The 11,404-nt window shown below is 52.1% G+C and overlaps 1 protein-coding gene across 1 annotated transcript in view; it reads left to right on the plus strand.

The window, feature by feature from the left end:
- The window catches only part of CMTM4 (CKLF-like MARVEL transmembrane domain containing 4), a 47,292-nt gene that overhangs the window by 30,107 nt on the left and 5,781 nt on the right, over nucleotides 1-11,404 (plus strand). The window contains exon 2 of the mRNA XM_004690500.2: nucleotides 4,351-4,527. Within this exon, the coding sequence (XP_004690557.1) occupies nucleotides 4,351-4,527 (177 nt within the window). The remainder of the gene's footprint in view (nucleotides 1-4,350; nucleotides 4,528-11,404) is intronic.

Below are 11,404 nucleotides of genomic sequence, written 5' to 3' on the forward strand. Positions count from 1 at the left end.
TTTGTGCACTGCAAAATTACTCTAACTTGAGTCACTTTGGACTCTTGGTTGCCTTGAAGTTGTTGGTTTCTAGCATAATGCTGTATTTTCTTCCTTGTGGTCCTTAGGCAGGTAGATGTCATTGTGCTGGAGGAAAATGTGACATTTTGCTGATTCCAAAGGCAGGCAGGAAATGGCGGCGCTTCTGGTGACAGAGTACTAGAGACTGCTCAGGTACCTCGCCGAACGGGGTGCCTGGATCATGGTGTGTGTATAGATGTACGTATCTGGGTTTCTATCTCTGTGTGAATACTCATGATTTGTGATTTTTTTAAATCTGTGACTCAAAATAAGAAAGACATATTTGGCCTCCATCTGTTTCTGGCGTAGAGCTCCTAAAACCCTTTGAGTGCCCTAAATGATGAGAAGTAAGGGTGTCTTTTTTGTTTCTAGCAGAACCCCTTCTATGTCTGAGTGGGTGTTAGCAGCCCCTCGGCTGAGGCCACTGTCTCGTGTTGGAGGTGGTGGTCTCCCCTCCTGCCTGAGAACCCTCCCTGGCCTGGTCTCATGTGTCTCTTCTTGTGGCTGTTCACTGTTCTCCTTTGCAATAGACCGCCACCCTGGTAAGTCAGTGGGTTTCTAGAGTTCTGAGAACTATTCCAGCAAGCCCACCAAACCCCAGGAACGCTTGACTTCTAGCAGGAGGGCTGGAAGCACAGGGAACAACCTGGACTTGCTGTTGGCGTCAAGGTGGGAGCGACCTTGTGGGTAAAACTTTACACCCCTGTGATCTGATGTTCTGTTCAAGGAGATAAAGTCAGAATTGAGTTAACTGCTTGGTGGTATGAAAACACACACAGAAATACTACAGAGCCACCAAAAATACAGCTATGTTTATATTGATGTGGAAACGCCTGTGGATGGACTGGTTAGTAGAAAAAACAGGCTAGAAAAGCAGGGTGTGTACGCTGCTGTGTATTCTGGTTTAGATTATAACATGCTAAATTGCCCTATTTTGCATGCAACTTTTATCAGATACAGAGTCCTTTTACAAATCTTCTCAATGTTGAACCCGATAGCGTGGGGTGTGCCAAGAAGGCAGGTATAGGTGAGTGACTGGTAGGGAATAGTCCGGTGGGTTGTGAAGAAGAGAGTCATCTAGAAAGACTGAGGGTCATTCTGGCCGCCAGACCCAGCACTCTCTCCCTCTGCGACACGCCCGCTCTGGCACGGCACCTTAGCTGCTTGGGTGCAGCTGAGTTGGCCCCTTAGCCGCTTGGGTGCAGCTGAGTTGGCACGGAGAAGCGCCTGGGCTAATTTATCTTCCTATTATTAATTCCATTATTACTGCTATTATCACAACATTGATAAGAGAGGTGCTGTCCCCCAATCACAGCATGACTAATTACTTTAAAACTTAGTGACTTAAGACAACACATCTTTCTTACCTTCCTTGATCTAAGGGTCAGGAATTCCAGAGTGACTTTCTCTCGGGTTGTCCTCAAGTCATCAGCTAGGTAGTGCCCTGTGAAGACTGGCCTGCGGAGGGACCCGCCTCTGAGTTGGCTCCTTAGAGTGCTGTCAGCTGGAGGCTTTAGCTCCCTGCCTTTTAGACCTCTGGGGTATCCTCGGGACACAGCAGCAGGCTAGCCTCGGGGTGTGTGATCAGAGGGCAGGCAGAAACCTCTGGGCAGAAACTTAGGGGACTTTCTGAGGCCACACATACACCCTAAAGTCTTTTCTTCTGCAAGGCAGGTCAGCCCTGTGCTTTGTGGATGGCAAGAATTGGGGGGGGGGGGTATGGTATTACAGCCCAGCCACCACATCCAGGCAGTAACTGGTGAACTAAATTTAAATCTAGGTTCTCTGACTCATATCACCCACATGTTGGGGTACCCCAGGCTGTCTCCTCTCCTTTCTCTCTGCTTATACCCCAAGTGGTCATCTCAGCCAGTCCCTTTGTTACAGGGTGGTGAGGGGCACCCCTGGGCCCCCAAACCTGCATGCTCTAAATGGATTCTGCCAGCCACTGCATCAAGACAAAACATACTCCGTGCCTAAGATCTTCAGTGGAAAATAACTTATGTGTTCTCACTTAGTGTGTGTGTGAGAGAGAAAAAGAATATAGTTTAATAGTTCCCTATCAGGCACCCAAAGTTACTCATACTCTCGTGGGTCAGGGTTGGCCCAGAGGAGGGCCACTGAGCCCCAAAGCCCACCACAGTCTAAGGCACCTTCTGGCGGGGACCGACAGGGCAGGGCGGGTAAGTCTAGGACACAAGGAGCAAAGTTGGAACACAAGGCAGGGTGCAAAGGCCACCATCTCCATCCTCCCCACGGTCTCTCACCACGTCTGTTTTATGTGTCCCTCTCTGTGTCCCCAGGTTTCTGGTATGATCCACAGCCGGGAAGCACAGCTTCTCTCATCTCTGCTCCATGTGCCTCTCCTAGCTTTGCTCTTCACCCCATCTTCTCTAGCTGCTCCCCCTGCTCAGCTCCACCTCTCTTGGGAGGGGCAGGGAACCTGGGACCTCCCCTCCCCGGGACTCCGCCACACAGTGGCTCCAGTTGCCTCTCCATGCCAGATTCCTCCTCTGAACACAACCTGTGTACAGCCAGTGACCACTCCGCTGGAGCCCGGCTGGAACCATGTGCCAGAGCTGAGCCCCTGACCCCCTCCCAAACCCGCTCCTCCCAGACGCCCCACTGACAGTGTCTTTCTTCAGCTGCTGAGGCCAGAAACCTTGGTGTCATGCTCAGCTGCCCCTTCCTCTCGCCCCGCCACCAGCCAGCGAGTCCTGCCTCCTTGCAAAGTGCCCGGAGCGCAGTCCTGCTCACCACTGGACCGCACCGCCATCTCTGCCAGCCGTAGCCAAGCCTCTGGCTCTTCTCTGGCCTCTGCCTGCGTCCCGTGGCCCTCCCTGCCCACACTGCAGCCCCTTTCAGACCCGAGCGATCACGCCAGCTCAGGGCTTCTGTGTGCACAGCAGAGGGACAGGCCGCGGGCACGCAGGGGGATGAGCCTTCCTGCACCTGCCGCTGGCCTCCCCTGGCGACCCCCCAGGGCCTAGGCTGCTGCCCACATCCGCCCTCCCCCTGCCCAGAAGTCTCTTCCCCCAGGCACCAGGACTCTGTTTCTCTTGGCTCTTTCTCAAATAGCACCGTCTCGGTGAGGCCTCCCATGGCCCTTCTGCCTAACTTTCAAGCACTCCCCCGGGGATATTTCACTTTCCTGCCTGGCTTTAAACTTTGTCCTTTGTGTACCTATCACTGCCTAACATACTGTATTTTCTCTTAGTTCTTAAAATTGCTTCCTTCGCTCATGTCTCAGCTAAACAGGTTTTTGTCCCTCTTGTACTCTGTATTGGATGGCCTATCACATTTGCATATTTCTTGAAGCCATTTTTATTTTAATATTTAAGAATGTAGGTGTTACCTCCCCACATAAATATGGTTGAAGTTAGCATACCAGGAACATTTGCAACTCATCAGTACAGTATGTTATTTCTTGCCCAAGATTACTAGATCCAATTACAGCTGTTGGGGGGGGGGGAGCTTAGGAGTTTCCCATATATGAACTATTTCTTTGTGAATTGATTGCCAGTCAGGCATGTAATTCAGATGGAGAAGTGAAGTCCACGGTTGTCTAGAGGACACGCGGGAGGCCACAGGGGGAGGGTCACCATGTGTGTGTTCAAAGGCCCTGTGTCTTTTGTGTGCTGACTTACAGTCGACATGAGAAAAGCCCACATGTGGTTGGGAAAGATGTGGGTCCCCAGCCCTGAGTGGGCTATCGACAGTGGAAAGAGCAGAGCCCCCACCCCCCACCCTTCCAGTGAACACACAAGTAAGTCACACACCGCGGGGTGGAGTCTGGTGGCTTCCTCCTCACCCCCCACTTGACGGCCCTGTGCCAATGGCTATGCCCTGTGTCTCATTTTGGGGGTTGGGGGTGGGGTGTCACCAGCACTTTAAAACTGACAGGGGTCCCGGTCACCTTGTGTGGCCACAGCATGAACCGCCAGGTAATTCCAGCTGGCAGGAGCTGGACAGACAGCACGCGGGTCCCACCCTCAGAGTTTGGCATAATTGAGGCCTAAATTAGTGACACACGCGGGCGGTGGCCTTCTCTCCGCCTGTCTGCGCCTCCCCAAGGGGTGCTGGCAGCTGGCCGGTTGGTTCTGTGTGCCGGAGGGGTGAGGTGCGCCTCCCAGGCAGGCCTCCTTCCCTCGGGTCGCTGTGCTTCCGTACGGAGCGGAGGGGTCCTGATCCCCGCGGGTGGCGGCAGTGTTGGGTGAATGTGGCGGGTGCGGCCGTGCTCACACGTGCACAGCAAGCACACAGCCACGCGTGTGTCCCCCTTCCTTCTAGGTTCTGGCCCTGATTGCGTTCGTCTGCATAGAGACCATCATGGAGTGCTCCCCGTGCGAAGGCCTCTACTTTTTTGAGTTTGTGAGCTGCAGCGCCCTCGTGGTGACCGGAGTCTTGCTGATTCTGTTCAGTCTCAACCTGCACACGAGGATCCCTCAGATCAACTGGAGCCTGACGGTGAGTACAGGGCGAGCTGCGGTCTCTCCCCGTCACGCTTGGGTCGCTTCATTCTGACGTTTAAATAGTCAACAGCCCTTGTAATTCGGCTGTTGAGACTTCACATTTCATTTCTGGGTTCAGGGAAACTACAGGATGAATCGAATCTTCTCCATGGTAGGAGACGTCATGGCCAAATTATTTTGACCCCTTTAAAGGTGTTACTTCGATTGTGTGCGTCTCTGCTCGGAGATGTTGATATTTGCAGGCTATGGGCAAGAGAAAATGGAATTAATACATCGGCGTGTTTCCACACGGGACTGACTCCAAAACGCCAATTCCAGAAGAACTGACACTGGGAATGCCTGGCGGTGTCATTAACGCAGAGCTCCCGGAGGGGCCGGGCTGGCCCGCACCCTCTCCTCTGCCTGGGTTGGGGTCCCGCCCGTCTCCCAGCCTCGCCGCGCGGCCGTCGGAGCTCAGGACCCTTCTCCCGACTCGTGTCACTCCTCTCAGGGTGCTGAATGAGAAACTTAATCGCTTTTTTTTTTTTTATATCTTTGCAAATAAGCATGTACAAGAGCTTGAGGGGGCTGCAGGGGAGAAGCTCAGCAGTCTGGGGGTGGGGACCTGTGGGGCACCAGGGCTCCCGGAGGAGGGGGGTGCCGGGATCTCCCTCCCGCCCGCCCGCGCGGCAGGTGCTGGCTGTATTTGAAGCCGAGGAGAGCGGGGCTGGTCGCCTCGCCTGGCAGGGCCCATCCCTGGTGGGCCTTGGGGTGTGCCAGGAGGGGAGGGTCTTCCTGACAGAAGGCCCTTTCTTGGGGCCTAATAGGCTCGGACGCTTCTGACCTAGGAAAGTTGTCGTGAGTTGAAAACTCTGAGAAACTGGTGGCTTGAAGAGGGCTTGCAGTGTGCTGGATTCCTCAGCGGTGACTTGCTGGCGCTGTGCTCGGCGCGCATGGTGAGGCAGATGGTCCTCAGGCAGCGGCTGCGTGGCCGTCACAGCCCCCACAGGTAACACAGGGTGCACCCCGGTGTTAAGTGAGAGCTTCAAAATGTCAAGACACTACAGATACTTCTAAGATTTTGTGACAGGTCTTAATGTCTCATTTATTTTTTTTTTAAATTTATTTATTTATGCACAGAGAACTGGGGTACAGGCCAGAGGTGCAGGGCAGTAAGAGGATTCACTAGAGAGAGTTGGGAGTAGCATAGGCAGATCGATGAGGTACACTGCTGAGGGGAGCAGCGGGCGGGTCAGGAGAGGTCTGCCACGCCATGTGGGTCACCTCCGGGGCCGGAGATCAAACTCACACTGAAGCAGCTGCAGCGGCTTGCGGTGCTGCATCCTAACCCGTTGCGCCACCAGGGAGGGCCTGTCTCAACTGCTTTTAAGGTAAACTTGTTGTTATGCTCGAGAGAATACCCGTAGGGTTGTGCCCTAAGTTGATAATGCAGTGGAGAGATAGCTTAAGAGAACCATGCAAACCCCCAACCAAATGCAAAATCCTTGGGGGTGAGGTCCTAGCAGAGATCCCCAGGCCTTTCACAGGTCTCCTGAATACATGCTCGAGGAGGGGGTGCTGGGCTGGGCTGTGAGCTGAACCCTGCCAGGGGCCCTTTGATAAAGCTGCCCTGCAGGGATCTGGGTCAGACACACCCATCCAGGTTCCAGTACAGGGTGAGTGGGGGGCCCTGGGCAAGTCACTCAGAGCCTCAGGGCGTGGTCCCCCAGCTGTAAAGTGGAGAGAACAATATTTTTCTTAGAGGGCTGTTTTAGCGATAAAGGCCAGTCTCGTGAGCCCTCGAGCCAGGGGTCTGCTGTCCATAGGAGAAGCCGTAATCTTCGCCCCAAGGGGCGCTCATGTGGCCAGCGGCCCTCTGTCCACCCGCCCTTCTCCTGTGGATTCCACCAGCTTTGATTTTATTCCCTTAATCCTGTCTTCTCTGCTTATTTTTACAGTAATAAATCTGTTAAAACTGTGTAATAAACTTTCTGAAATACTGGTTTTTCTGTTTTAATCCTGAAAGATGTTTCCCTTGTTGGCTGACCACATGGTCTGGATGTGTCCAAGCACATCTTCCCCTGGAAAGTTAAGCTCCATCCTCTGGGAGCGTCAGCTGGGTCCCCAGAGGCCACCTCCGTGCCCTTTGGGGTCCTTTTAGGAACCCCGGCCCTCAGAGCAGAGACGGGCGTGCTCGTCCAGCTGTGACACTGCGAGTTGCGTGGACTTGGGGAGCTGGTCCTGAGGGGCGAGAGCTCAGGTCATGTCTGCTGGGGTGGGCGCAGAGTGCTCCTCAGGCCACTACAGAGGGTTCCCCTTGGGCGTGCAGTCTTTCCAGCCGGGGGCAGTATTTCTGTCCCTGACAGAACCAGCTGATGAATGAAACGGGGTCGTACCGGTGTAAGTGTAGAAAAATGGGTCATTTCAGGAGTATTGGCCGACACAAGTAATCATGACATACAGTAGCGAGGACGACGCAGAGTACAGCCGTGTCCCCCCGCCCACTGTTCTTACTTCTACAGGGCCCACAAATATTAGGTATGATAAAGTATTTTGCGAGACCACTTCTACTTAACATTGTTCTGTTTTGTTACGAGTCGTTAATGTGAATCTCTTCGCCTAATTCAGAAATTAAACCTTACCCAAGGTATGTGTGTCTGGGAAGAAACGTAGCGTATGTAGGGCTTGGACTGTTCTGGGTTCAGGCAGCCCCGGACTCTTGGAACATAGCCCCTGAGGATCAGGGACCACAGACATAATCTACGCACACAGGTGCAGTCGGAAGACTCCATTCCTGAGCCTTTTGCGGACTTTTTAAAGTCTGCAGGCTGAGGCCGTGACGCCTGCCCCTCCCTGTGTGACAGGAGCTCCCCACTGGGTGCCCTGGGGTTGTCCTCATGGTACCACAGGCCTCCTCCTGGCCCTGTCCTCGTCCATCCCTCTGGCCACCGAGGGCCCGGCCGGGGCACCCACTCCCCTTAGCTGACCCTTGAGCCCATGTTCTGTGGAGAGGAGGGAGGTCTGCAGGGCTCTGGGTCGGACACACCCATCCAGGTCCCAGTCCAGGTCGTGTGAGGGGACCCTGGGCTCGTTTCTCACCTTCTGTCGTCCAGCACGGCACTTTCAGAAAGGCTGGGCAGGGCAAACGTACAGGTTAGCGAGGGCCAGTAAGATCGGAGACCACCACCTGGGCAAGAGCTAGGCCACTGTCTACACCCTACCAGCCGCCCAGGGTCCTTCCCCTCGCCCCCGCCCCAGCCCGCCCTGCCGACGTCAGGTCCTCGGAGAGAGATGGCCCCTGTGGCCCCTGCTCCCGGCTGGCGCCTCGGCCCTGCCCCTGGGTGGTCCAGCTGCGTCTGCCAGGCCGCCTTGTCCTGCAGCCTCCTGCCTCCTCGGCCTGCTCTGAAGCCCCGCGCTTTTCCCCTTGCTGAGCTTCCCCCATGGCTTCCTGCAGGCCTCTGCCATCCCCGCGCCCGCACCCACTGCTGTGGTGAGAAGGGTCTGGAGTCACCAAGAACGTTCAGAGCCCTGAGCTGTGACTCAGTGTGTGGTGTTTTCCAACACTGATGACTGTGTTTCTGACACGGCACTCGTGTCGTTTTTCACACCAACACCCACTGGGTGTCCCCAGTTCCCTCCAGCTCTGGCCCAGTTAGCTCAGACCCCACAGGCTAAGGGCCCCATCCCGCCAGACTCTGGCCACAGTGGGGGCTCCTGGGTGGCCTCGCTCCTGCCTGGCCGCCTGCAGATGCACATACCCCGCTACTCCTCAGGTCACACAATTCTTGACAATGACTCACAGAACTTGGGGAAGTGCTTTACTCGCAATTACAGGTTTTAAATAATAGATGCAAGTTAAAACTGCCAAGCGGAGGGCCCTCCCTGGTGGTGCAGGGGGTTAAAGTGCAGCGCTATGAAGCTGTCAGCAGCCACTGCAGCACGCGTTAGTTAGATGCCCAGCCAGGGAGTGACCCACGTGGCGCGGCAGACCTCTCCTGACCCCCCCGCTGCTCCCCTCAGCAGTGTACTTCGTCAATCTGCCTGCTCCCCACTCTCTCTCTGGTGAGTCCTTTCCACCCCTCCACCCCCTCACCTCTGGCCTGTACCCTAGTTCTTGTATGCATAAATAAATATTAAAAAAAAACAAACTGGGCCCTCCCTGGTGGCTCAGCGGGTTAAAGCACTGCACTAAGAAGCTAAAGTCACTTCCGCATGAGTTTGATTCCCGCCTACCCCAGAGGAGATCCACATGGCGAGCAGTGTACTTCATCTATCTGCCTGTTCTGCTCTGGGCTCTGTCTCTGGTGAATCCTCTCACCCTCCGCATCTCTGGCCTGTACCCCAGTTCTATGTGAATAAATAAATAAAATCTTTAAAAAAAAAACAACTGCCAGTGGAAGCGTTAGCAAAGGTAGGGTGTGGAGTAATTTCAAGCTCTGCAGAGTCCCGTCACCAGGGAGCCAGGGTGTGTCACCTCCCCACATGTGGATGCAGCCTTGAATGCAGAAGCCCCTGGGCCCCATTATTCAGGGCTTTTATGGAGATTTCACTATGTAGCATGATTGAGGAATGTCACTGGCCACTTGGTGAGTGAGCTCAACCTCTGTATTCCCTTTGCTGGGTTGTAGGGTGGCATAGGGCTGAAAATTCCAATCTTCTAGTCAACTGGTTGATTTTTTTTGGTTCCAGCCCCTGTCCTGAAGCTTCCTAGGGGCTCCAGAGGCACTTCATTAGCATAAACTCTGGGGTGTTGGTATATGCCTGTCACTCAGGAAATTCCAAAGAACAGCGGACAAAGAAAAAGCATTTATTTTTCATTATCACACACTTGTATTTTCCAGAACTCAGTTTCCTCATGAAAATAGAGTAAAATAATGCATCCTGCCTTAGAGGTGTTTTGGGTTGTAAGTAGGTTTGAATTCATCAGCTGATGAAAGAATAAACAAACGAGATATATCTGTGCAGTGGAATATTACTTGGGAGTAAAAAGGAATGAGACATTGGTATATGCAGTTGATGCTTTCAAACTGTGGCAAGTGAAAGGCAGCAATCACAAAAGACCACACACTATATAATTATTCTTAAATGAAATATACAGAATAGGCAAATCCGTAGAGACAGAAAGCAGATTCCCTAGGATTAGCAGAGGGGTGAAGAATTAACTACTAATCAGTATGAGGCTTCTTTTTGGAACAGTGAAAGTGTTCTGAATTTAGATTGTGGTCATTGAAGTGTACATTTTAATGTAGTGTTTCGTGTTACATGAATTATAGCTCAATAAAGCTGTTAAAAAATCCTATGTGTGGCCCTCCCTGGTGGCGCAGCGGGTTAAAGCACTGCACTGAGAAGCTAAAGCCACTTCTGCATGAGTTCGATTCCCGCCTGCCCAGGAGGTGACCACATGGCGCGGCAGACCTCTCCTGACCCGCCCACTGCTCCCCTCAGCAGTGTACTTCGTCGATCTGCCTGTTCTGCTCCCCACTCTGTCTCTGGTGAATCCTCTCACTGCCCCTGCAACTCTGGCCTGTACCCCAGTTCTGTATGAATAAATAAATCTTAAAAAAAAAAAAATCCTATGTGACACAGGTCATTTGGAGACCAGCACTGGCAATACCTGGGTGTAACCTTTTAGATTGTTTTTTCTAGAGCACCTTTCACACAAGCATGTTTGCTGTGATTGTATGTGGGGGACAGTGGGACCATTAGTTCTGCTTTTTCATTTCAATGATCATGACTATCAGCCATGTTACATGCACAGTTATGCCATCTTTTTTTTTTTAAAGATTGTTTTTGCATACAGACATGGGGTACATGCCCGAGGTGCAGGGGCGGCAAGAGGATTCACGGAGTCAAAGTGGGGAGCAGAATAATAGGCAGATCGACAAAGTATGCTGCTGAGGGGAGCAGCGGGAGAGACAGGAGAGGTCTGCCGCGCCATGTGGGTCAGCTTCGGGGCAGGGGTTGAACTCTCACACTGAAGTGGCCGCGGCCTGGCTCAGCTTCAGCAGTTTGGCACTCCAGCCCCCTGAGCCCCCAGGGAGGGCCCCTGTGCATCACTTTTATTGGCTGCATGGTATTGCTTCATAGAAATATCATTTTATTTCACAAATGTCCTACCCTTGAGCTTCTTGTTTGCTTTCATTACTTTGCTATTTTGAATAGTATTGTTAGACCTTTTTACACTAATAGGATCTTCAAAATGAATTTCCAAACGTGGAATTCGTAGGCACATAACACGAATGAATGTCTTCAAAACCTTTGATACTGTTCACCTTCATATTTTTCACTCATTCACCATTAATATACATACTATTTTGTTTAATGTTTGACTCAGCATTGTATTCTAACACATTTCCCCACTTCTGTGTTCTCTTTGGCTTGGAAAGTACATTTTATGTTCTTTTTTTTTTTTTTTTATGTTCTTTTTTTACTTTTACAGTTCCTTACTCAGAACTGAGTCTCACTGAACACTTCCTGTTTGACATGGTGACAAATTGGCCCTGGTTTATGCAGGTCACAGCTGAAAACTGTCCTGTTAGTGGATACTAAGCACAGAGGCTCAGTACTTTATTACTCAAGCCTGCACAGTGGCGCTGACAGCAGGGTGCGTGGCTCCTGGGCACAGGCTCAGTAGTGATAGGTTGCCAGCACCCCGTTTTTTATTTTTATTGAACTATACACTTCTGTAATCCCATTTTTTTTTCAGCCTCAACATTTTTATTTTATTTATTTATTCATTCATTCATTTATTTATTTTATAACAGTTTATTTTTACATCATTTTGTACATTTTTTTTCCATCTCAATTGTAATCCACATGGGTTTCCCGTCACCAAGTCACCCATGTGCCATCACCACAGTCCCGTGCACTTCCCTCCCCCCACCCCCCCACCC

The sequence above is a fragment of the Condylura cristata genome, unplaced genomic scaffold (assembly GCF_000260355.1).
Source record: "Condylura cristata isolate star-nosed mole 26May11 unplaced genomic scaffold, ConCri1.0 scaffold00028, whole genome shotgun sequence".
In the NCBI taxonomy this organism is placed as follows: domain Eukaryota; kingdom Metazoa; phylum Chordata; class Mammalia; order Eulipotyphla; family Talpidae; genus Condylura; species Condylura cristata.